Source organism: Phyllostomus hastatus, unplaced genomic scaffold, assembly GCF_019186645.2.
Source record: "Phyllostomus hastatus isolate PE091 unplaced genomic scaffold, TTU_PhHast_1.1 phas_scaffold_129, whole genome shotgun sequence".
NCBI classification, from domain to species: Eukaryota; Metazoa; Chordata; class Mammalia; order Chiroptera; family Phyllostomidae; genus Phyllostomus; species Phyllostomus hastatus.
Window position 1 is genome coordinate 5987039 of NW_025334009.1, and position 27079 is coordinate 6014117.

Sequence of the window (27079 nt, forward strand, 5' to 3'; positions counted from 1 at the left end):
CTCAGCCCGAGCCCGGGCCCGGGCTGGCGCGTCCTGACGGGCGGCGGCGCGGGCCGGCGCGGGCCGGCGCGAGGAGTAACGGGCCTGCGGTGGACCCGCGCGGGCGGCCTGGGGAGCGGGCCCCCACCGCCGCCTCGCCCGGGCCGCCGCGGGTCGGCGGCTGGGCCCGGCGTTGGCGCCGCTCCTCGCGTCGCAGCGGCGGTTGGGCCGGGTCGGTGGGGGATGGGCGGCCACGGCCTCCGCGGCCGGCCGGCCGCCGCGTCCACTCGGACCGGGCCGGCCCGAGGCTCCTCGGCCTCCTCGGCCTCCTCGGCCCCCCGCGGCCGGCCGAGGCCGCGCTGCAGGCACAGGGGGCCGAGGCGGAGGAGCTGCCGGGGCCCGACTCGGCGCGACGGTCCTGGCGAGGGTAGGCCGCGAATCCCCGGGCTCGGGTGGAAGCCCGACCCGTCACCCGGCCTCCTGGCCACGGCGCCGCGGACCGGAAGGGCCTAGCGCGCGTCGCTGGGACCGGGGCAGCGGAGGGGGCCCGCGCTGCACTTTGGCGTTTGATTTTTGGTTTTTTTTTTTCCTCCTGGAACTGGATCCTGGCCTCGGAGCGCTTCCGGCTACAGATTCCGCACCTTTGGTCCTTGGGGTTTGTAATGGTGGCGAGGCTGGTGCAGCAGCCCCGGCGTTGGGGTGACACCGGGCTTGTTTTCCGCCCGAAAGTGAAAGCCTTCAGAGGGGACACACATTCTCTTCCAGATTAAGAGAGCCGCACACTTGGGAAAGGACACTCTGCCTCCTCGGTAACAGCAGCCTCTCACCCTAAAAGGATGACTTTCCGCTCCCTGCGAAGACTTGCTTAAAAACCGGGAGTCGTGTGTGCGGAGTCCCCTAAAGAGACAGTATGCTAAAAAAAAAAAAAAAAAAAAAAACCAAAACCGAAATGCAGGTTTGCCCAACAGTGTTCGTTTTTTGTTTTTTGTTTTTTCCATCCTAGGACATTTTTACGTTTTGTTAAGGGCGACGTCTGCTCCTGTCCGCGATACCTCGGGGAGCTTCCGCTCCGCTCGCTGCCTGGATTCGCTCCTTTCTCTGCGGACTCGCAGGACTGTTGTTCTGCGGAGCGCTCGCTCAACTCCGTTCGCTGGCGTTGGTGGAAGTCTAGACCTGCCGTAGCGCTGCTAGGGAGCTCAGACGAAACTGTCACTTTGGTGTGACCAGAAGGCTGCCAGTAGGTTTGCTCTCGGGACCCGTTTCACGGTGGTTCTGCGGTGGCCCTCGGTGTTGAGCCCTGGGCCAAAAAGCTTTTCACCTGGGCCTGGAAGTGTCTGGATCTTAGGAGTGCTGCCCGTGCTGGCGGCCCAGAGGCGGAAAAGCGATGGATCTTGGTAGTTCTTAGTTTGGAGAGCAAAACGGGGGGAGGATTCCGCTGGGGTGTCCGAGGCTGTCGCTGCACAAAGAAATATTATTCTGCCTTGCTGAGACAAAACCCAGCCCTTCCTTGCAATGAGTTGTGTCAACGTGGCGTTTTCCTTTCATGGGTTCTTGCTTGTGGGTTAATGGTGGCCTTAATTAGGTTGCTTTGATTTACTATACTGTCATTGGTCAAATGACAAAGCTGATGTTATAGGCTTTTAGTTTGGGGCTTGGAAGACCTGGAAGAAAAAAAAAACTGTCATGGTCCAATAAACTCTTACTGAGCACTTGTCCTTTACAGAATAACAGGGTAGCCCCTGAATGGGCGAGGTGCCTGCTTTCAGTTCCTTTCCAGGTGGCTTGGCAAAGTCCGGAAGCTTTAAGGATCACATCCTTAACATTTCTTTGGGGAAAACATACATTTTCATATTCTGTGGGAAAATGGACTCAAGTGCACCTTGATAGACCTGAGTGGGGAGAACTCGAGAATGTTTTATTATTTTACACAAGGTTTTGGAGGTTTTTCTCTACTTTTCTGTCTCTACCGCTTTGGATTGCTGAGAGTGACTTAAGTTTGGAAGAGAGAGAGAGAGTGTGTGTGTGTGTGCATGGAAGAGTGTGTGTGTGTGCATGGAAGAGTGTGCATGTGTGTATGGAAGAGTGTGCGTGTGTGCATGGAAGAGTGTGTGTGTGCATGTGCGTGCATGGAAGAGTGTGCATGTGTGCAAGGAAGAGTGTGTGTGTGCATGGAAGAGTGTGCATGTGTGTATGGAAGAGTGTGCGTGTGTGCATGGAAGAGTGTGTGTGTGTGTGTGTGTGTGTTGACCTGTCTGGACTGTTTAGAGAATTACAGAATGTTTTCTGTCATTATACTATGAGAACTGGAAGGGACCTTGGTAGACATCCTGAACTTTATCACCTGTTCTACAGATGCAGAAACTGAAGCCTAGAAAAGTGAAGTGACAGCAAACTCTGTGAGGGGGTATGTATAAGATAGTTAGCATCTGCACCGTTGGGGAGAGAGAAAGCACTCCAGTGTAGGGTTAAAGATACAGGATTACGGAGTCAGACCTGAATTTGAACACTAGTTGAACCTTGGACGAGTGACTTCATCTCTCTAAGCCTGGATTTCTCATTTTTGAAATAGGTATATAAGCAAACTCATAGGGCTGCTGGGAGGATTGAATGAGCAAAATGTGTGAAAAGCACTTGGCACAGAGTGTGGCATGTGTAATTGCTTCTAGCTGGGGTCCTCAGGGACCCTCAGGGGAAACTTAAGAGTTAGGATTTGAAGTCAAGCATGAAAAGAGTAGCTGGGCCTGAGAGGGGGGTGACATGGCGGCGGGAAAGAATGACCAAGTGCCCTTTTTAGACTAGTTTGACAACGATTCTTACGTGAAAAAAAAAATGGAGGCACAAAACAGGTAAATTCAGTTTGAAGTAATTGTTGGAACCTGGTGTTAGGATTTTGTCTTGGACCCACTCTTTAATTGGGCACAGCTGTAAGACCTGGCTTTTTTCTGTGGCATATAGGATTGTGTTTCAGGTGAAAATGGCTGTAATCACCTTAGTGTCTGTGCTTTAAGTGCCTGCTGTTGGGTAGGCCCAGGGCCAGGTGTTGAGGACACTGCAAATTAGGGCCAGAGTCTTTAAGGAACTCTTCTAGTGACAGGCAAGTACTTTGCAGTGATAAAAGTGCTGTTCTTTGAACATGTGCATGTCTATTTTGTGCCAATCTTAGGCACACTAAGGGTTATAGAAAACAGACTTTTGATTTTTTACTTGCTAGGCATCCACTAGTGTGGTAAACAATAAATAATATAGGATGTTCAAAGGTAAGTGCTTTGAAAAATGGAGCAATGCAAGGGGGCTCCAAAATTTCTGGGGAAGATGTTGTAATCCAAAATGAGCTGTGCTGGGGCCCTGGCTGAGTGGTTTGGTTGGAGCATTGTCCTGTTCACCAAAAGGTAGTGGGTTCCATTCCCAATCTGGGCACATACCTAGGTTGTGGGTTCGATCCCCACTTGGGGCGTACATGGGAGGCAACCCATTGATGTTTCTCTCTCTTGCCCCCCGCCCTTCCTTCCTCTAAAATCAGTGAACATATCCTCAGGCGAGGATAAAAAACCAACAACTATAAAATGAGCTGGACTGGGTGAGCCTTTTTGAGAGTGCTATATAGGCAGAGACTTAAAGGGGAGGGAGTTAGTCATGTTAATACATGGTGGGAAAGCATTCCAAGAAGGGAGAATAAATATTTATTTGGCACTGAGGCAGACCTAGTGAGTTCTGGTCCAGTATGACTAGAATGGAATTAACAAAAAAGTGTAATAGTAGATTGGGTTGGGGTGGGTGCAGATTTCACAGGTCTCTGTGGACCTGTTAGTATAAGGACTTCTCAGAGCTTTCAACAGAGAAGTGACATGATTCACTTTCACCTTCAGAAGGATCACTCAATTTGCAAGGGGGAATAATAGTAGAAGCAGGAAGACTTGTAAGGAAGTTGGTAATCTAGGAGAGAGATGCTGGTAGCTTGTACAGAGGTGTTAGGTAACAGGAAACGGTGAGAAGTGGTTGAATTCTGGGTATACTTTGAAGATCAAACCAATATGACTTGTTACATCAGATGCATGCGAGAGGGGCCAGGGATGATTCCAAGGTTTTTGGTCTGAGCAGTTAGAAAGATTGAGTTGCTGTCAACAAGCATAGGGACAACTGTAAGAAGAGCAAGTTTGGAGAACAGATTGGCAGTTCACTTTTTGGCATGATGAGTTTGAGGTGCCTGTTAGGTATTTGGGTTATTGATATTCAAGCCTGGAATTTAGGGGAAAGGTCTGGACGAGAGAAAAATTTTGTAGTTGTCAACTTAGGTAGTATTTAGAACCTGGGATTGGATGAGGTCATCCAGGGAGCCAGCGAAGAAAGAGAGAAGGACCCAAGATGGGTCCTTTCAGACTGCAGTGTTGAGAGGATTGTTACAGTGTGCAATGTAGGAAGGAGTCTTACTGTGGATGACATCCATAAACTTAGGGGGGAAATTACCTCTTCGCTAACCTAACTAGTAGTTAGCGTTTCTTTTAATTACTAATGTAAACAGCAAACTACAGTACTATTAACAGTACCTGTGTTTTTATTACTAGTATAAATCACAGATGTTTTTATAATACATTGTGAATATTATAGATATCTCAAAATGTTATTTTATGTTCATCATTACATTGAAATTACAGTAGATATGAGATCCACCACTAGATTGTTAAGGGGCATACTGCTATTTTCACACATTTGGGGTTTTTGTCCCCAGTGTAACTGGTCTCTTGTAATCATATGTATTTTATTTTATGTATTACAAAAATATATTAAGCTGAGAATGTATCCACAAGCTTCATCAGACTGCCAGAGTGGCCTTAGGCCCCCCAAAAGTTAAACCTCTATGCTCTGGAGCCATAACTCCTGGTTTGGAATCTTATCTCTTCTACTTAATAGCAGTATTAACCTGGGCAAGTTTTGTTATGACTCTATGCTTTGGTGCCCTTATTTATAAAGAGGGGATCATAATAGCGTTTTCTGTAAAGGGTTTTATGAGGATTTGAAAATTAGGATTAATAATGAATAGAAAGATGCAGTGAGAAAGAACAGTATTTTACAAAGTACCATGATATGAAAAGGGTGGTGAATTTGGCAATACTAAAGTTTACTAACTGGGAAAAATATTTCAGCATCTTTATTTTTATTTATTTTTTTTAGATTTTACTTATTTATTTATTTTAAACGATTTTGTTTATTTTTTTTTTAGAGAGGGAAGGGAGGGAGAAAGAGAGAGAAACATCAATGTGCGGTTGCTGGGGGCCATGGCCTGCAACCCAGGCATGTACCCTGACTGGGAATCGAACCTGTGACACTTTGGTTTGCAGCCTGTCCTCAATCCACTGAGCTATGCCAGCCAGGGCTATTTATTTATTTTTAGAGAAGGGGGAAAGAATGGGAGAGAGGGAGAGAAACATCAAGGTGTAGTTGCTTTTCGCACTCCCCCAACTGGGGACCCCGCCCGCAACCCAGGCGTGTGCTCAGAGTGGGAATCAAACCGCCTACCCTTTAGTTCACAGGCCAGCGGTCATTCCATGGAACCACATCAGTCAGGGCTCAGCATCTTTAAATAAAATATAAAGCTGTGAGGATAAACTCTCAAAATTCTCATAAGACACCTTAGCCACACTGGAGATAGAGATGCCATAGGAAGCCAACTAAGAGAAAGTCTCATAATGTAATCATCAGATTCCATATATGGTTTAGACATTTAGTAGCTTTGCATTCAGTACATGAATTAAAATTTTTGTTATTTTATAAGAACTAGTTTTGTAGTGATTGAGGTATTCTACAGGCAGAGTACCCTCTTCCAGCTACTAAGGTACATGGGAGGCCAAAATACTACTTGAAGGGTTTTCTGGTAAGTACAGAAAGCCTCATGAGCTCTCCTAATACTTAGAGTAAACTTCTCCAGCATTCATGTCCCTGTTTGCTCTTGCCTTTTCTGGATTTTAGACTGGCCATTCTGTTGATACATTATGTCTTTAGCAAGGTATCAAGCAACTGTTGATACAGTTGTGTTTTCCTAGGAAATGCTCAAATGACTCAGACACTTTGTACATACAAGATTATCAATCATACTTTCCTAATTTCCTTAGTGGAATTTTGGTATTCCCAAATCTTTCCTGCCACTTTTCATTGTAGTGACTAATTGATTTAATCTATTTCCCTTTTAAAAGTGGAAATTCATTATGAGTTACTCTTTAACAGATATTATGGTAATTTTTCTTGATCCTGATATTCAGTTTTCTACGGACATTGTCAGTTTTTGCAGAGAAGCTAGAATAGTCATATTCTGGATGGCAAAATATGACTAGTCTGGGTTACAGAATGAAAAGTTGCCCAGTTTATTATTTCTGTCAATTCTTTCAGAGTACTATTGAGTACGTTATTTTGTAATGCATTAAGGGCAATTATTATTAAGACATTGAGAGACAATTTATATTGGGCATTGAACCATTTATACCTAAAGTCACTGAAAATTGGGTTTAGAATCCTTTTTCTTTCTGAGATCCACTCCTGGGGGGATGGGGACTCCTTACACTTTTATTTTGAAAAAATTTCAAACTTTCAGGAAATTTGCAAGAATGGTATAATGAATTCATTCGCATATACTTTCTGTCTGTGTAGATTTATGAGTAATTGAAATTTTGCTGTGTTTGCTTTATCTTTATATATAGAAACATATACATGTGTTTTCTTTTCAGCTAAAGCATTTAAGAGTAAGTTGTAAACATTATGATCCTTCACCCCTGAATATTTTATAGGATTACCTAAGCACAATCATTCTCTTAAGTAACTAATACACAGCAATCAAATTCAAGCAATTTAACACAACAATACTGTTACTTTACAAACAGTTCATATTTAAATTTTGCCAGTTGTTCCAGTAGTGTTGTCTTTTTCAGTCTAGGGTTATACATTTCATTTAATTGCCATGACTTAGTCTTCTTTTCTTCTTTAATGTCTGAGGACAGAGCTTTAAATTCAACCTTTGGAGGTACTTTACTAAGATGATCTCTTTGTACTAACAGTAAACGTGGTATTTTAGAAACAATAACAGTGTCTAGTAGTATGTTTAAAATGGTTTCTTTTTTTAAATGACTGGAACAATAAATGCTTGTTGCAAAAGGGTAAAATAATATAGATGTTTATAGAGGAAAAAGTGAAAGTCCACCCTTAACATCTCTTCCCTGCTCCACCTTTCCATTGCTTTTGTTTGATTTTTGTTTTTACATAGAGGGAGTCATACCACCACACATAACCCTTTCTTCTGCATATTGTATCATCTGCATGTTTGCATTTACATAAAAGATGTGCTCATTTTTTTTTAAACAGGCAATATTCTATACTATGGATATACTGTAGTGTTGTATTTTCTTAAGGTATCTGAGTATCACGTTAAGCAGTTTAAAAAGGGCCCAATGACGTGTTGTACTACGTGGACTGTGTCTCCTTTCAAATGTTTCCCCACGGGGTGAGTATATCTGGTATTTATGATAGTGTTTTTATTATTTTATTTAGAGTTTGACTCCTGTGCTTTTTTCTTTTTTAAAAAATTATTTTACTGTCCTTGCTTACCTGATGCTGATGGGTAAAAGAGCTTTATTCCTGCTTTACGTTGGTTAGTTGCTTGGTTATTTTAAAAGCAAAACTCAAGGCATTTAAGTGCAGTCTCTTGAAAATAGTTGGCTTGAAGCTGGCCAACTGAAAATTCGATAGGCTTGTTTTTCATAATGGGATTCTAGTTGGACGTCTACTTTCACAGGTTTAAATGAGAGGCAGTTGACCTTGTGTAATTTTTGGTTATCGTTTGATCATAAAATGTTGTATTTGGGTCCTTTAGTTTTGGAATTCATGTATAACATACTTTTGTTTAATTTGGTAGCCTTTTTTAAAAAAGAAATCAAGCTGACATTTACTTCAATGTCTTTTCCAACTGAGCAGACAATATATTGGTCATTCGATGGAGGTTTAAAATTGGTCTGAATTACTATAGATGCTTTTTATTTTAGAATGCTTTTTCTGTCAGATTCTAACATCTTACAAGTGAAGAGGTCCTTGGCGGGTGGTGTGTGGGTGTTGGTAGGAAGGAGTTTGACCATGCTGGCAGGCTGCTGGGAGGTCTGTGTACTGGGAGCCTGCTGTGGGCTTGCAAGGACTTGAAGCAAGTCTGGTTTCTGCCTATAGTTCTTCCTGCTCGCCACTTCCTGCCAAGTGCAGTTAGAGCTTCCCTTTGGGGAGGTTGTATAGTAATCACCAGTATTTGCTTCATGATTAGCTCTTTGGAGACCTATGGATTAACTTGTATTTTGAGCTTTTAGTCTGATATTTGGCCTCTTGGTGAATAGTTATTAATTGCATGCTCTCTACTTAGTTGGCAGATGATGCATGCCAGGTTTAAAAAATTTTATGAATTTTGTGATAATGAAAAGTAGAGCTAATATTTTTTTATAAATTATATAGATGGCTGCAAAAACCCTTTGTATCAAAATCCATTTATCCTGATCCTGAGCCACACACAAAGACTTTCTAAAATTTCCTGGTTAAAAAATACAACTCTGTCTCAGTGGATTGTAGCTCAGTGGATGGTGTGCTGGCCTATAAACCAAAGGGTCGCTGGTTCGATTCCCAGTTAGGGCACATGCCTGGGTTGCGGGCTGGGTCCCCTGTGGGGGGTGTGAGAGAGGCAACCACACATCAGTGTTTCTCTCCCTCTTTTTCTCCCTCCCTTCCCTTCTCTCTAAAAATAAAGAAATCTTTAAAAAATGTACAACTCTTCCATTAATTATCAATTGTAGACCAGAGTATCTATATCAACTGTGTAACGTAAGCTACATATTTTATGGTGCTGCTTCTGTGGTGAAAATGATAGTTAGGAAGAATCAAGTCAACTGCAACATTTACTAAGCACGCACTACTATATACTCAGCTTCTAACTCCTGGGATTCCTCCATTTTAAAGGATAGTAAGTACACAGCATGTTCATCATGGTGTTTGGATTTTCTAGTACATGGGACTACAAAATTTCTTAGGTACTAGCAACAGAACCACACAAGTCTAAACTGTGCAAAGGAATGGATGAATGCTTAGGCTCCAATAAAATGTTAGCTTTTCTTTATGCTTTGTATAACTACCTAAAGTGTCTGAAAAGTTGGAGAATTATTACAATGCACATGCATATAAACACATCTTGTTTATTGATTAATTGATTGATTGATTGATTGATTTTAGACCGAGAGAGGGAATGAGAGAGAAACATTGACTTGTTTCACTCTTTCATTAATTCATTGGTTGATTTTTGTATGTGTCCAGACTGGGAATCGAACCTGCAATCTTGGTGTTTTGGGTCAACACTCTAACCAACTGAGCTATCTGGCCAGGGCTGTAAACACATTTTTTGAAGTTTTTATATGGAAAATAGTAGTATAAGCAATGACGGTGTTTCACAAAAGCACATAAATAACAAATTTGCAGCTAGCATAAGGTAAACTGAAAAATATATCCTATCACGGCCAGGTTCCAACTCATGCCCCAATTTCATATTCTCTGACACTATTATTATCTCCTCTAATAATGAAGAAAAGTAGTCAAGGAAAGGTGAACACCAAGTATTGGGTCGGCTGAAAAGTATGCTTGTTTTTTTATGTAAGATGGCTTGTAGCAGCACTTAGTTGTCTTTAAATTCATTGAAAACAATTTTGTTAGGTTGTATTGTGACAGCTCTCATATCATTGTACATTAAAAAAAACTTACCAAAATTGGTGAATTTTTGTGTAGCCATTTTAATACTGAAGATGGAAGAAGATATGCAACATTTTCAGCATATTATGCTTTATTATTTCAAGAAAGGTAAAAATGCTGTCCTGGCTGGTGTGGCTCAGTGGATTGAGTGCCGGCCTGTGAACTAAAAGGTCAGTTCAGTTCCCAGTCAGGGCACATGCCTGGGTTATGGTCCGGTTCCCAGTTGGGGGGCGTGCAAGAGACAACCAGTCGCTGTGGCTCTTGCACATCAGTGTTTCTCTCCCTCTGTTTCTCCCTCCCTTTCCTGTTTCTGAAAGTAAATAAATAAAATCTAAGAAAAAAAGAGGTAAAAATGCAAAACTGAGATGCAAAAAAAGAATTGTACCGTGTAGGGAGAAGGTGCTGTGACTGATTGAATGTGTCAAAAGTGGTTTGCACAGTTTCGTGCTGGAGAGATTTCTTGCTGGGTGATGCTCCACAGTTGGCTAAACCAGTTGAAGTTGATAGTGATCAAATCAAGACATTGAGAACAATCAACATTATATCATGTGGGAGATGGCTGACACATTAAAAATATCCAGATCAATAAAGTTATTGGTGAAAATGAAAAATGTCTTTTTATTTTATGGAGAAAAACTGAATGGACTTTTTGGCCAAGCCAATATTTCTTGGTAGTCTCATTGCTTCTCCGAGCATGCAAGCAATACTGTAATTGGGGAAATACTGGTTTTATTGTCAGCTGCCATTGTTTCAGTGTTGATATTCAGCTATTAACATTACTTCCTTGCACAGATTGCTGTTAATCTGCCAAAAAGACTATACTATACTTTCCATAATTGTGATAATTGGTTTCCTGAATAATTATACAATAAAAGGTTTTTATTTTTATTAAAGATTTTATTCATTTATTTCTAGAGAGAAGGAAAGGGAGGGAGAAAGAGAGGGAGAGAAACATCAATCGGCTGTCTTTCTGTTCGCCCCCCTGACCCAGACTGAACCCACAGCCCAGGCATGTGCTCTGACCAGGGATCGAACTGGTGACCTTTGCTTTGTGGACACACTCAGCCCACTGAGCCACACCAGTCAGGGCTGTTTTTATTTTTTAATGGACATGATAAACTTAAGTTTAAAGAGTATACCTATTATAGTTACGTTGGGGGAAACTTCAGGAGTACATTTTCACATTTGTAACAATATTTTATTGTACCTCAACAGAATTTATCTGTTTACTATAGATAATTTGCCTTTTGTTGAGAGGGGTCATGTTTATTTTATGCCTTTCTCATGCCACACATACTCCTGTGCTGGTGCTGGTGCTACTTTTGTCTTGCTATCAGTGCGAGCTGTGTCCAGGTGGTGAGGTAATCTAGTCTGTGGGTGCTCTTAGAACTTGAACTTACGGTTTTGGACAAATGGACAGAGCTCACACATAGCAATAATGAACATATTTGTGGGAGCATTAGATGTCAAAGAGATTCATTCCTCATTGCTGATATGAGGGAATCAAAGTAGTTGTAGGCTAACAGGAGAGGCTATGTAATTATGGGTACTTTGAAGCAAGAAATTTCCATGTAACTTGATTAGATGTCTATACATATTTTCTCTACTTGAAGAATTGTTTGGAAAATCGGACCATTATTACCCTAACTTAAGTTGTATATTATTAAGACCCTAACTTAATGCGTCTCATATTCAGAAATTTGCATTATTCAGTTAATTTAAAAATCACTGCTTCTTTTGTGGTACTATAGAGGTAGAAGGAAGGTGTACAAGCTTAGGTCATATTGTACTTTGAAATTTCCCTGTTAGTAAACTTTCTTATGTCCTCATTTAAAAAAAGTTTGAGGAAGGTAAGTGACACTATTCTGTTTCAGTGAAATTTCAGGTTAGTTATATAGTTTTTCTTTTTTTACAGATTTTATTTCTTTATTTTTTAGAGAGAGAGGAAGGGAGGGAGTGAAACATTCATCGGTTGCCTCTGTTACTTGCCTCTTGTACACACCGCCACCAGGGACAGAATCCACAACCCGGGAGTGTACCCTGACTGGGAATCAAGCTGGCAACCCTTTGCTTTGCAGAACAACGTCCAACCAACTGAGCCATACTGGTCAGGGCAGGTTATAGTTTAAGCCTAAGTTTACTAAAGTTATTTTTTTGAGGTCATCAATGAATATATTATTTTGATTTTGTAAAAGGCACAATTTAGGCCCTGGTTGGCGTAGCTCAGTGGATTGAGCGCAGGCTGCGAACCAGGCATCGCAGGTTCGATTCCCAGTCAGGGCACATGCCTGGGTTGCAGGCCATGGCCCCCAGTAACTGCACATTGATGTTTCTCCCTCTCCCTCTCCCTCTCCCTCTCCCTCTCCCTCTCCCTCTCCCTCTCCCTCTCCCTCTCCCTCTCCCTCTCCCTCCCTCTCCCTCTCCCTCTCCCTCTCCCTCTCCCTCTCCCTCCCTTCCCTTCCCTCGCTAAAACAAACAAATTAATTAAATAAAAAAGGCACACTTTATAACGGGTTTGCAAACAGGCCAATGAGCCAAATCCAGCCTGCCTGTATATTTTAGTACAGCCTGTCAACTAAGAATAAGTGTATATTTTTAAAATAGTTAAATGGAAAGAGTACAAGTTTTCAGGAAAGCATGGCTCATCCTGATTATATGCTTTATAGAGTGATTTGATAAAAAGCTTACTTTACCACAATTTAGCATTAGAGTGATGAATGTCACAATTATTAGAATAATTATTTCTATTTTGTGTTTCTCCTTTAGTATAACCTTTTAAGAAAAGAGCTTTAAGCTCTCAGGTTGTTTTAATCTTTATCAGTCAGGAAAATAATGTAAGGAATTGGTTAAAAGGGTTTTTTTGAGAACTGAGAAAATGAAAAGGGGACACAGGTAATGGAGAAAGGCAGAAAGTAATTTATAGCCACCCTAGGGCTGGGAGAAAAAAGGGAAGAGGTCATGGTTTCCAGAACCTAGAAGCTCAGGGGAGGGCCCTGCAGAACTGGATCTCTGAGGAAGTTGGGTGTTGAACTACTCGTGCTGGTGTTTGTGAGGAGTTGCAGTCAGCCTAGTTTGGAATTGTAGGGGGAAATGTAGAAACTGGAATCAACACCAGGGTAAAATGCGTTGATGATTTATACGTACACATCGGGCCTGTGACCAACAGGAGGGAGCAGATTCCCTCCTGTTCTTCCAGCCTTTGAGTGTTCCTCTGTGTAGCACGTGCTCTTAGTGTCCAAAGGAGAAATGTAGTTTACAGGGTTCTGATCATACTTGCACAAACAAGAGTGTAGGAAGTGTGGACTAGGAGCTGAAGGAAAATTTCTTAATAAATGACATGTAGTCTAAACATTTTGAAAATTTCTCAGAGCTCCAGGTAAATGATTCTAGTGTATTTTCAGGAATCTGAGAAGGTAAAAAAGAAATTTGAAAGAAGATTTTTGGATGAACATCGTGAAGTTTCTGGAGGCCTTTTGTTCTTTTCCTTCTTCCGTCTCCTTCCTCCTCCTTCCTTCTTCTGCCATGTTGTCTATTTATTCCCCACATGTTGTACTCTTCCCTCCGAGGCTTAAACATGAAATCCTGGCCTTCGTTTACCTTGGTCTGTTGGACAGATTAGGAGTAAAAGACTGTGGAGTGAAGAATAGAACTTTATAAGGTAGAAATAAATCCCTAGCATACAAAAAGTTGGGATTTTCTGAATATGCTTCAACCTAAGGTTGTCTACTAACCCATAGGAGAAAATAAGTCTAATGATCAATTGTTTAGGGATAAGGGGTTACAAATAGGGTAAAGCCAATTTGTGGATGTTTTAGGTTAGTGTTGCTTGAACTATCTATGGTGGAAGACCAGGGCTTTTTTTCTTTTCTTTTTCTTTCTTTTTTTTTTTTCAGATTATTATGGACAGATACTTTTAAAACATACAATAAGAATGAATTCCTAGAAAAATTTAGACAGAGTACAGTGCCACTGATGGAAGTCAGTATCTTGATTGTTGTGGTGGTTACATGAATCTCTATGTAATGAAATTGCATAGAACTATACACATGCACACACAAATGAATATGAATGCAGGTTAAAAAGTGTGGTGGAAACTGAATAAGGTCCAGTGTGATTAACAGTAATGTACCCAATTTCCGTTTCCTTGTTTTAATAGTGGTCTGTGGCTATATAAGATATCCCTTTTGAAGGAGGCTGGGTAAAGAGTACAGGGGACTCTGTACTATTTTTGCAACTTCTGTCAATCTGTAATTATTTCAAAATAAAAAGCTTAAAAACACATAAGCCTATTGACCACTGGTCAAGGTCAGATTGCTGTAAAAGTTTCTAAACTTCAGTCTCAGTTTATGTGCTTATGGATATATAACAAAACAGCCAACTGGCACTGGCCTGAAGACTACAGTTAAGTGTTAATAAACCCTTTTCCCTCTGTGATGCCTCCATATTTTTGTTATGTTCAGTCTCTCTCTACCTTTCATCTCTCACCTCCACTTCTCGACTCTTCATTTGATCAAAATTATTTACTGTGCACCCTATCAATGCAAAATTTTTTCAGCCCCAGGTTTATCAATCCCAGTAAACCTGGGGATTAAAAAAATAATGAGCAGGGCCTTTACTATTTTTGCTTATTTTCTAATAGTGGAGACTTGTTAGTCAAAGAATCTTATAAAACCCTGGCTGGTGTGGCTCAGTGGATTGAGTGCTGGCCTGTGAACCAAGGGGGTGCCCCTTCAATTCCCTGTCAGGGCACATGCCTTGGTTGTGGGCCAGGTTCTCAGTGCAGGGCAAGCAAGAGGCAACCACACATTGATGTTTCTCTCCCTCTCTTTCTCCCTCCCTTCCCCTCTCTAAAAGTAAATAAATGAGATCTTTTTAAAAAAGAATCTTATAAATATGTAATTCAGATTGTTAACTATATTCCCCATTTATTGAGCAATAACTGTGTGCCAGGCACTATACAGAGGATTTTAAATAGACATTTTTTCCTTTTGGGGGGAGGGGTACCAAAGTATTTATATGAAGGAATAGTACAAATGAAAGACCGTAAGTGGGTGATTTGGTGCAAGTTATAGAAAATAGTAAGGGTAAAGGTAACTCCAGCATGCATGCACTGCTTTGATAATCAGGGAAGTCACCTCTCTGGCAATGGGAAGCCAGCCTGAGGTTTAATTATTTAATTAGCTCTCATCATTGTCTCCCAGAGTGAGTCTCGGTGAAGTCACACAAATGAGGGTCATTTTGTCAGTGGCCAGTTTGTGCAATTCTAATGACTGATTCATATTTTTTTCCAAGTGTAATGCACATTCTGTTGCATTCAGCCTATTCTCCCAGTGGTCTGGTCTGGTTTCTCGACATCCTGAAGGAAGATTGGTCCACCTTGTTGGCTCTGCAGCTTAATCGGCTTCTCAGCATGTTCTCTCATGAGATTGGTGAGGAAAATATTTGGCAAAGTTCTTTAAAGCCACATGGTCAAAGTAGTAAGACATGGACAGGTAGGTAGACATGAGCTCCAGGTTGATCTTGGGGTTGATAGCTGCCTTCGAGTCCTGGTGGTAGTTCTGGCACATCTGTGATGTGGACGTGGGTTGTGATGGCTAGAGGCTGAGGAGAGGTGGCTGTGCAGTGCTGGAGTGGTGGTGGGGGGCTTGGGGTGTCTAAGGGCGCTGTGAAGAGGTAGCAGAAGGCTGGTTTGAGTGGCTGGGATGGGGGTCGAGCATTAGTTCTGTCCAAGCACTGTTGAAGCAGTAAATCAAGGTCACTCTCTGCAAAGGCTTAGACATTTTCTCCCCTCCCCTCCCTTCCGTCCTCTCTTTGAAGTGAATACATTATTACTATTTTAGTTTTATAGGTAATCTCTTTGGCCATCATTTCTCTTGGTTAATTATGTTAAAAAGTGGTAAAGTATTGGAAATTGTATTCAAATTCACATTGACTGACTTTCAAACTTTTGCTCTTAACCTGTATATGATATGGTAATGCCTCCCCATCTGAAATTTTGGAAATATATAGTGGAGAAGAGGAGGAATTGGAACATGACTTGAGGACAGAAGCCACTAAAAAGGCCCTAGAACAGAAAATTTAGATTCAACTGTGTAGTTCTTTTTCATCATGCTAGTTGGGGTGTGTGAGAGCGTCAGCTCTGATTTTCAGTGCTCTTACTGTAGGCACGAAAACCAGCTGCCTAGTTTGACTTTTGGGTATGATATTTAACTACTGTTGTTACTTCCAAGTCACAGTCCTTCTGTTATTTTACTTTTTGTTTCTACGAGGAGTGCATCTGCCTTGTTAGTTTACAATATTTCTTGTAGAGCATAAGATTTGATCTCTTCTAATGAGCTATCGATGATACTTAACATTCCTCTGTGATTATTGGAATATTTTAAAGTGGCTAGGGACTTGATAGCTAGGGCTGTGAACCAACTGCATTGTCTGTAATTCTGGTTATAGTATAATTTGATATTTTAGTCATAAAGCAAACAACCCATTGTATAGAAGTGATAGAATTCTGTCTTATAGATTAACTAGCTTTATTATTATACATTATTAATATATGCTGTAGTATTATGTACACATCTGGAAGTGAAAATTGCATCTAGATTTCTAATTTGCAAAATTATATGTAAAATACTCTATTGTTTTTATGTTTACCTTGAGAACTCAAAAGATAATGTTCACAGGAAATGAAAATTTAGCACTGTGGTGTCTTATCCTAAAAGATTAGACTTAAGTATTCAGAATAGTTCTATATCTACTGTTGAAAAATTTTCACCTTGAGTCTTTTAAAAATTTCTCACACCATCTTTTCAAATTAAATGACCCTAAAGTAGAATTGTGCTGGTTCTATTTGACAAAAGATAATTTATAGAAAATATTTTCCATCATAACATAATGTTTGCTTTGGTTACATGTTTATGATTTTTTTAATTTATTGTTGGGGAGTGAAATTCTTGCAACCATAGAAATAAAGTCTAAATCACATGGGTGAACCCTTGAACCCTGCTGATCACTACCGCTTGGGTCAAGAGATTCATGCTGTGCTGCAGCCTGGTAAATGGGCCCTGATTGGGGATAGGTGGGTGGTTGCATGGTACCAGGAACACATACTCTGCCAAAACACTTCTAAGCACCAGCCCTCTCTGCTACTACGTGTGCACACATGGTCTCATGTTTATTTGGGGATTTGTTGTCCTCTTTCATATTACAGTTAAACTTCAAAACACTTTTTTATTCTGAAAAACTTTAAACATTCATACAAGAGAGAATAATATAATGAACCCCCCCCCTGCCCAGTATACTCATCTAGCTTCAGCTATTTCTAACATTTTGCCATTCTGGTTTCATCTATACCCTACTCTTTTTGTTGTTACTAGAATATTTTAAGAGTTACCCAGATTTTCTGTTATTCTGTATTTATATTTCTAAGAGATGAAGGCTTTAAAAAAAATGTAACCATGCTGTAGCTGGGTGGCTCAGTTGATTGGAGTGTTGTCCCTTGCACCAAAAGGTTTTGGGTTTGATTATTGGTCAAGTCATATATTTATAGGTTGCACCCAGGTTGAGATGCAATACATCAATGTTTCTCCCCCCCCCCATCCCTGCCTCTTGTTCCTCTCTTTTTAAAAAATCAATAAACATATCCTCTGGTGAAGATTTTTTTAAAAACCCACAATACCATTATACCCAGCACAACTGGCAATAATTCTTTTTTTTAAGATTTTGTTTGTTCATTCATTCATTTATATACTTAATAGAAAGGGATAAGGGGGGAGAAAGAGGAAGAGAAACATTGATGTGGGAGAGAGACATCAATTGGTTGTCTCTCTCACATGCCCCGGTCAGGGACTGAACCTGAGACCCAGGCATGTGCCCTGACCAGGAACCAAACTAGCGACTTTTTGCTTTGCGAGACAATGCCTAACCAACTGAGCCACACTGGTCAGGATGTAGTAATTCTTAATGTTACTTAATACACAGTCCTTAAACATTTTTTAAATCAGTATTCAAATAACCGTATGATTACCAACTTTCAGGTCTCAGTCTATAATAGTCTCCTTATGGTTATCGGCTGTATGTATCCTTATGGTGTCCTGACATGTTTTTCTGTTTCCTGTGTTCTTAGGAGGCTGGTAGTTACATCATACTCCCCCCACCGTCCCCACCTCAGCAGTTTATCAGTTACCTATTTTATCATATCAGGGGACACATAATCGGGTGGTCTTACTTTATATATTTGCGCTGGGCTTCAATACGTCATCACACGCACTTTTTGTTCTTACTGTTGCACAAATTGCCTCATCTTTGACCAGCAAGCCTTTTCAAATTGGCTTCAATGTCCTTTTGCATAATCCTGGTAGTGTTTAATAACTTCCTTGGTCCTAGCTCATTTATATACCACCTGCCTTAGTCCTGAAATCAAATGTTTCTTCTTTGAGCCTTTTCTCTCTTTAGTGAAAATGGTATTTAGACACCACAGTCTAGACACTAGTCTTGCTACCCATGGCTGCTGGGTGTCAGTGTGCAGGCCCTCTTATTGGACAGTTAGGATAGTTATACTTTTTAGAAAATAAAAACTTTTCAGTTCATACTGATCTTTCCAAATCATATTTAAGAGGTTTTATTTATTACAAAACTTTTATGCTGCCTTGGCTGGTGTGGCTCAGGCGGTTGGAGTGTTATCCTGTAGCTGAAGGATTGTAGGTTTGATTCCTGAGCAAGGCACATACCTAGGTTGTGGGTTCGATCCCTGGTCCAGGTGCATACAAGGCAAGCAATCAATGCTTCTGTCCTGTATTGATGTTTCTCTTTCTCCCTTCCTCTCTCTGAAAGCAATGAAAAAGTGTCCTCAGGTGAGGATAAAAAAATAACATGAAGTAAAAAATTTTTATGTTGAAAATATTGGTTCCTGATGACATTAAGTGGAATGACTTCATTGCTTTGTCTATTTATATATGACAGTTCAGTAGTACTGATATTATTATAACAGTAAGACTACTAAGTATAGTTTGAGATTTCTTTTTTATTTTTTTTTTACTCCTAGGTTATATTCTAGTAAGGCATATGCAGTTTAACTTAGTTAATGTATTTTTATCATCGCCAGTTTAATACAGTTCTTATTTTTGGAATTTATAGAAATCATTTTTTACTTTCCAATTTTAAAATTACAGCATTTTACATTATTCCAAAGTTACTGCAATAAAAGAATGTTCAAAGAGGTATAGCTTTCATCCCTGGTCTCTCCTTACCATTTCCTTTAATATGCAATCATTATATTTCATTTTGGTTGAGTCTTCCATTTCCCTTTTTGAAAATAAAAGTATACTAAACATACAGTTCTGTATCTTGCTCCCCCCCAATAAACTCTTGAAATCATTCCAAAGCAGAGATTTTCATCCTTACTTTGTAATGCTACATACTACTACATTAAATGGATGGATGTGCCAGTGTTGTTATTAGCCACTTTACTGATGAACATTTAGACCATTTCGTGTTTTGCTACCATATGGATAACCTTTGCATTTTGTTTTCCATGTATGAAGCGGTGAGGGGTGCTGTATTCAGTGCATTGTAATTCACAATGATCCTATGTTATCGTTGGCTTGGCATTTTAAGAATAATTGTTTGAGAGTTTGCTTTTTTTTTTTTTTAACGTGTACTTACTTGAAACCTTCTCTTCCACACCTCAGACATTGATTTGCTGTATTTTTGGAAAGTGCTTAAACTCTTCATAACTACCAGAAAATAAATGATGACTATTTTTTAAATATATTTTTTAAAGATTTTAAATTTATCTTTAGAGAGGTAAGGGAGGGAGAAAGAGAGGGAGAGGAACATCAATGTGTGGTTGCCTCTTGTCTGCCCCCTACTGGGGACTCAGCCTGCAATCCAGGCTTGTGCACTGACAGGGAATCGAATGGGTGCCCTTTTGGTTCACAGGCTGGCACTCAATCCACAAAGCTGCACCAGCTAGGGCAAATAATGACTATTTTAAAAATTGCATTTAAGCTTTTGTTGTTTTTTTAAAGATTTTATTTATTTATTTTTAGAGATGGGAAGGGAAGGAGAAAGAGAGGGAGAGAAACATCAGTGTGTGGTTGCCTCTTGCTCCCCATGAGGACTTGGCCTGCAACTCAGGCATGTGCCCAGACTGGGAATCGAACCAGAGACCCTCTGGTTTGAAGCCAGTGCTCAGTTCACTGAGCTACACCAGGCAGAGCTAAGCTTTTGTTCTTTAACAAAACTGAGTTTCATTCCTTTTGGTTGTATTTTGATTTTTGTCTGCTGATAATTTATTAGGCTAGAAATTTCCTGATTTTCTGTATTAATTGTGCTACCAAAATAAAACATGACCCGTGTATATTTTTAATATTGATACTTAAAACAGAAAAATGTGAAACATGAAAGAATAAAATTGTTTTCAGAAGTATTTTTAATATTAACATCAAAGTAAGCAGGTACTTACGAAGGAAAGAGATCCTGAATTCTCTATCATCTTTGTGTTTAAAAAGAGAAACCTCATCTTTCTCATGTGTTTTGGTTTAATCATGTCACATGTTTTCCCTTCGTTGTTTTTATTTTGAAGGTGGATATTAAAGAGCTAATTTGCATGAAAGTCTATAGCCACATGAAGGAACTGACCACTATGTATTTTTATGCTTCTGTTTAATGTGGTTAAGCAAGAGTGGAACTGGAAGGTTGGCATTAAGTACTGTCTGGTAAAATACAGGGTAGGTGCAGCTTATTAAACATTAACTAGGTAATCTTACATATCCTGCAGTCTGTCTGTAATAAGCCATCTCTCAGACTCTTGGGAGCCAGTATTCTATACTGCTTTCAGTGTAGTTTCTATTTCATAGAAGAATCTATTCCTAAATTGGAAAAAAAGAAACAGTTAATTTTTCTTTTCTTTTTTTTTTTTTAACAGCCAGTTTAGGAGTTTCCTCTCTAATACAGACATGATCATCAGGACTCCAGTGTAAACACTTCTGTTACTTTCCACTTCACTTTACAGCCTCTTCTGTTGCTAGGCAAATAACATTTACTAGTACATGGAATCAAAATATGTTTTCCTGAAACTTTCTACCCTTTGCTCCCAGATCTGTCCCAGATCAGTAAATATTTGATGTAAAGAGCAAGGGCTGTGCAGTCAAATGGCCTATGGATACTTGGCTCTGCTGCTTCTCTAGCTATATAACTATCTGTTTCTTCATTTGTAGAATGGGAATACAAATACTATACCTTCCATAGATCTGAGGGTCAAATGAGCTCAAGTTTGTAGAGCATTTAACCCAGTACCTGAAAAATGGAAAACAGTCTGTTGGCTGCTTATAATGGTGATGACGGGCTAGTGATGGGGGCTATAAGACAGTAGTATAATGTGATCAGGTCACTAAGAACTTACCCTCAGTTCTTTCTGTTGTGACTCATTGGCTAATACTAAAAATGAATTTCAGTACTTACGCATTTCTACCTTTTGAAAATTATTTGGTAATGGGTGTCCCCTCTCCCACATTTTGCTAATAATGAAAATAAAATAGATAATTTAAGACATTTAATTCAAAATAATGAATGCCAAAAAATAATAAATACAAGCAGTGAAGCTCATTTACATATGCCCTAAAATGTTCAAATTGGGTGGGTCATCATATAGCTCAATTCATGGATTTTGGAAAAAGCAGATTGCTTTAACAGGAGAACATAATTCACTTTATACAAGTGTTTGTGCAAACTAATTTGGAAGACAAATTTAAGAATTAAATTTCCTAATTTCAGGTAGACAGATTTCAGGTACACATACAGTTAATACTTGTGATGATATTCTTACCTTTCCTCACTTACTGTGTAACTCTACAATGATACATTTCAGATCAGCTGTGTTTGTTTATAAAGTTTGTTTATAAGTTGTCTTTACTTGTCATATTAAAATAAAGCTACAACTATTTGGGGTTATAAGGATAGTTAATGTGTATGACATTGTGGGAAAGCTAAACTTGGTTCTGTTGTTAAGGGAAGTTTTTAAATTCAAAATGTTATGAGAATTATGCTAGGAGTGGGAACGATAAACCTGGGGGAGATTATACAATAAGGGCAAGATGGCACCTTTGTCTCTTTGTAACTTAAACTCAAGTTGGGAAGGCAGGAATAATAAATGCAAGTCAAGGTTATATGTGATTATCATTCTGCAAAGTATATGGTGTAGGAGTTGAGTTTAGTAGTAGTGTCTAGAATGGTAAAGAAAGGGATAGGAAAAGCCAGTACAGTACAGAGTTCATAGTAATCACTCATAATTGTCAAGTGAATTAAAGCAAGATGGGAATGGCTGAGAGGATTAAGATAGGCGTGGCGAAGATACCTGTGCGTGCTGGGAGAGAGGGAGGAAGACGGTAGAATGAAGAGCAGTATGAAAACTTATTTGAAGTCAAGGCTGATTTATATATGTTAGATCTTTGAAATTTCTCCTGGGGAGTAGTGTGAAGTGAGCTTAGTTAGATAGGGAGGTGGGAATGACGTGAGTCAAATATTTACGAGGGACTTCCTGTGTTCCAAATGGTGCTTTTGGTACGTCAGTGCAGCTGCGAATGTGGCGAACTAAAATCTCCGCCCTAAAGGAGTTGGTGTTGTAGTGGGGGACACAGGCACTACGTTAAAACAGAAATACCTCGTACTGTTAGGTACTAGGAATAAAATAAGATGCTATTCTTATATCAGAGGAAGTAACATTCGTGTTATCATCTTACTATTTTTAAGGGGCAGTCTGTGAAATATCCATGAGGAGTAGTACTGAATTCTAAGAAGGAACCTTTAGATGAAAAGGCCAGGAATTAGCTTGGACTGTCTGAGGGACAGAAAGAAAGCGGGTTCCAATCCTAGTCTGGATGCGTACAAGAGGCAAACAATGATGTTCCTCTCTCACATCAGTGTTTTTCTGTCTCCCTTCCTCTCTCTAAAATCAATCAACATATCCTCACCCGAGGATTAAAAAAACAATATAAAAAGAAGGAAGAAAAGCTGTTAGGTTGGTAGAACAACAGCTGAAGCTGTGTCTATACACATTGATGTGTAATGATAACCAAGGCTGTAAGTGGAGAGCAAACGAGGTGCAGAAAGTTTCCATTTGTGTGTGTTCTCCTAGAAAGAGATGTATGTGCTCTCATATGCACACAGTTTTTGGAAGGATGTATAAAGCTTAACAATAGTTGCCACTGGGGAGAGAGAGAGCTAATTTTAGTTGTATATCTCTTTGTATTATAAAAAATTTCCCCTGGATGCATATATTTTTCAAATAAATTTAAAATGTTCTAATTAAATGAGCTGAAATCCATCATTCTGTATTTCTGTTGGTCACAGGTCCAACTTTTTGGAATTGTGCAAAAAGATTATTTTATCTTCTGAGTTTTCTGATATTTTGAAATCACTATGGTCTTATGTAAGTCATCTTTTTTCTAGAGTAACTAAAATACTTCCAATTAACTGTAACCATTTCTTGTGTGCCATAGTATCTAGAATAGCTTTTCTTACTATCCAACCTGTTTATAATGATTTATGAATGTCCTTCGTGTGGGCAGGTGTCTCATACCAGGCCTTCCTTTGGAAACGTTACTTGTGTCCTAGCCTGAGAGATTGGTTGGTTGACATTAATAATCATGTCATTCTTTGGTTCTTTGACCTTGCTAAGACTAAAACTCTTTTAAGTCTTTTTCCACATGCACTCTCTGACCTAGTCATGATTATCTTTGTGTTGACATGGATTAATCAACATTCTTTAAATATAGTTCTTCAGCAAGCTGCAGATGGGCACCTGTACGTTTTGAGTCACCTTGCTGCAATATTCCTCTGATTTTTCTTCTGTAATTTCTTTTCAAAAGAACAAATAAGGCCATTCAAGCATGATGTCATGCCAGAGAGTTAAGTGCCTGTTTTGCATGTCTCCTTAGTTTTCTTGGCAGGGGCACCGGGAAAGCCCGGTACTTCTAGCCCTGGCTTCCACACCCTGTTCTTTGCTGTCGACGTTGTATTATTTACTAAAGCAAGTCTTTTGTTAAAAACACTTGTGGCTGTTTCTTGCTATTAATTGAGGCCTTGTAATTCATTAATTTCTTCAAAAAGTTCTCATCCTCTTATTGCTGTGGCAGCCTGCTCCCACACTTAGATACTGTAATCTCTTGGAAGTGTACCGCAACTGTAAAATATTGGCCGTATTTTAATATCTGACCATGCTTTTTAATTCTTTCACCTTACTCTTCTGCCTTTCTTTTCGGTTTCCATCAAATTTACTCTTTGTAGGCGCTGATATCTTGTCCCTACTGGTCCTGCAGTTTGTCAGCATCCTTCAGACTTTACTCCCTTATCTAGTGTCTATGGATCTCTAGGTCAGTCACTTCAGCGTTCTTGGGAATACCCTCAATTTTCTCAGCCCCTTGCCTTCTGCCCTTCTTGTCCCACCCAGCTTGCTGGAGTGACTCATCAGTTGTTTCCTCTAGTTGCTCCTAGGCAGCTTAATGCTGCCAGCAGAAGTAGAATAAGTGTGCTGATGAGCTTGATTATAAATTAGTAATGTTCAACATTGGGCAGCAACACTGAAGATTTACAGTTCACTTTCATTTGTTTCCCATCCTTGAATTTTCTTTAGGTCTTTTACCCTGTCTCTTCCCCCAGCTTTCAACTAATTATTATCAGAGAGAAATAGAGTCTAAAAGAGGACATGGTTGTTTTATTTTGAAAATTAACTATGCCTTCACTAATTTATATCCCTTTCTCTCAAGATCATTCCCTCAGTCTGTTGTGGTTCCATACTTTTTCTGTGATGTAAACACCTTATTTGCTCACCTGCTCTATTTATGATGAAGGAGGGGAGCAAGATACAGAATGGCTTGCATGCTGTGATTACTATACCTAAAAAGGAGAGATCTCTGTTTAAGTCCTACACACAAGTACACGTAGTGTCAGAAGAGTATAGACCGAAGCTTTAATAGCACTTGTCTCTGGATGGGTTGAATTATAAACTCTTTTGTTGTTGTTTGTAATTTATTTTTTTCTGTTAACATGAAATGCTCTTGCGATGAAAATTTGATATTTTCTCCAAATTTTCTGTATGTGCTTATATCCTTTTTATTACAGACATTTATTACAGACATTTATTACAGACATTATTTTATTGTCAAGTTGTGGGATATGTCTTGCCATCTCTGTCTAGCAGTTCTCTGATTTCTGAAATGGACCTTTTTCTCCCCTTGTCCCCTCCTCCTCACCAATATTATATTTATAATGTTTTTTCATTATAAGAACATTATGTGTTCTTCAACCATTTGACCATGTAATGACTTTCATCACAGTTTGTCAGGATTTTCTTTTCATTTGCTTGTTTACAGTAGAATGGTTGAGGCCTCGGAAAGGGCTCTGTCACCTCAGTATTTTTAGCACTTCATATGTAGGGATACCATGCAGATGAGCACAAATGCTCTTAAATGTCCACTGAAAGAGGAGTACAGATAGGAATGGCACTCCAAGTGCTGGGACGTCTCCAGGTAACTTTCTGTTCTTGGAAAAAATTGCACATGGTACTAATTTAAATCAAATCTAGTATGCAGTATGTTGTAAGACACGAGCATTTCACCTAAGCACTACTTTAGCTGTCATTCATGTATTGTCAATTCCTTTCCCTTTTTACTTGGTTTTTGTATGGCTGCCACACATACTAGTGAATTGGCTGAATTATGGTGGCAACAGGCCTACATTTGGGGAAAGGGTTTTTATACATTTCTTTTAAGGAGCGTTTGAAACAGATTATATTGTACCCCAGTCTTGCAACATATCCTATAGAGTTACCTCCTTGAAATACAAACCTGTGTGTCATAGTCTAAAGCCCTTTTGTAGCTTCCTTTTCCCCCTCACGCCCAGGTGCACTTGTGCATACCAGACTTTTTGGCTTTGGATTCTTCAGAGTCATTGTGGCTACCTTTGTTAGAACGTAACTAGGAGCTCAGAGAGAGGTGTGCTGTGATGTGGAGCAGAGGGTATGTACCCTGCATTCATCAAAGATATTGCTGAATGTATACCAGAAAAGATTGAGAACCACTCATCTATAAGATAAAATATGTTTCTCTTCAGGAGAAACATGGCCTGTGGATCTAGCCACTGCTTCCTACTTCACCTGTTGGCTTCGTTCTGCCTTACACTGTATACTTGGGTAATGTTGAATTGTTTATAGTTTCTTTGCACATACAGTTTTATGTTTTAATCTCTGTGCCTTTGCCGAGGTCTTCCTACAGATATATTCTTCAAAAACTACCAGATTTTGCCGTGCGTAATGAGCTCCTGTGTATACTGCACAGCCACGTTTCTGTGTGCAGTATACACGGGATGATTCTACCCACGGTATATAATCATTAGACACGGTAAAGTACAGTGCTTTTCTTTCAGGAAGGGTTCTTTGTATCTCTTCCCTTCCACTGAACTGAGTTACTTATCCTACTGTTTGCTGTTACGCTGTATATATGTCTATCCTTGTATTTACTCCATTATGTTGGAGTTACTTTTATAGCAAAATTACATTTTGGATATGTAACTATAAGCTTTTTAAGGGCTGTGGACTCAGTTTTATTTTCTTTTTATCTTCAGGACCTGGCATAGTACATGGCACTACCTTCAATAAATATTTGCTATACTGAATGTACCTGAGGATATGGGGGAATGGACAGTCCATGTAGAATATACCTGTAGTTTGTAGGTATCCTAAGTTTAAAAAAACAACTTTCATTTCAATTTATGATTTCTTTTTATTTCTTTGCATGCTTTCTTGGCTGGATGGTAATAGAGAAGAAGAAAATGAGGTAAGTATAATAATTTAACTATTTGGTCATTATGGGATTGAAAATATTTAAAATTTTGCTGTCATTTGGAATGTGATATGAAGTAATAGTTCTTGTTTAATTTTGGTTTTGGATCTACAGTAACTTACTCCAGAGGGGGATATTATATACATCAAGAAAATGTGTTTTTAAAGTTTGGTGCTTCTAGAGTTTTAGGCAAGATGCAGATTTAGGCAAGATGGTTACTATATAATTTTGAAAACTGATTTTAGATTTTACCATGTTGGGGGGAAAACTATTCTTTTAAATAGCCAGAGTTGATTAAAGAACATCAATTAGAAGAATGTTTCAGATGGCAAGTGTACCATCTCTAATTTAGACTTGAGTTTGTTGTAGATGTTTTTGAAGTTCTGGCCTGCACTCTAGCACAGGGGTGTCAAACTCATTTTCACCAGGGGCCATATCAGCCTTGTGGTTGTCTTCAAAGGGCCGAGTGTAATTTTAGGACTGTATACATGTAACTACTCCTTAACCAGGGGCAA

The 27079-nt window shown here is 39.6% G+C and overlaps 1 protein-coding gene across 4 annotated transcripts in view; it reads left to right on the forward strand.

The window, feature by feature from the left end:
- SETD2 (SET domain containing 2, histone lysine methyltransferase) overlaps nt 1-27079 on the forward strand; it is a 96254-nt gene that overhangs the window by 309 nt on the left and 68866 nt on the right. For all 4 annotated transcript variants that reach the window (XR_006787781.1, XR_006787782.1, XR_006787783.1 and 1 more), the window contains exon 2: nt 26543-26558. Coding sequence is in view for 1 of the 4 variants with exons in the window: in XM_045856834.1 (XP_045712790.1) it covers nt 26543-26558 (16 nt within the window). In the remaining 3 variants the exon portion in view is untranslated. The remainder of the gene's footprint in view (nt 1-26542; nt 26559-27079) is intronic.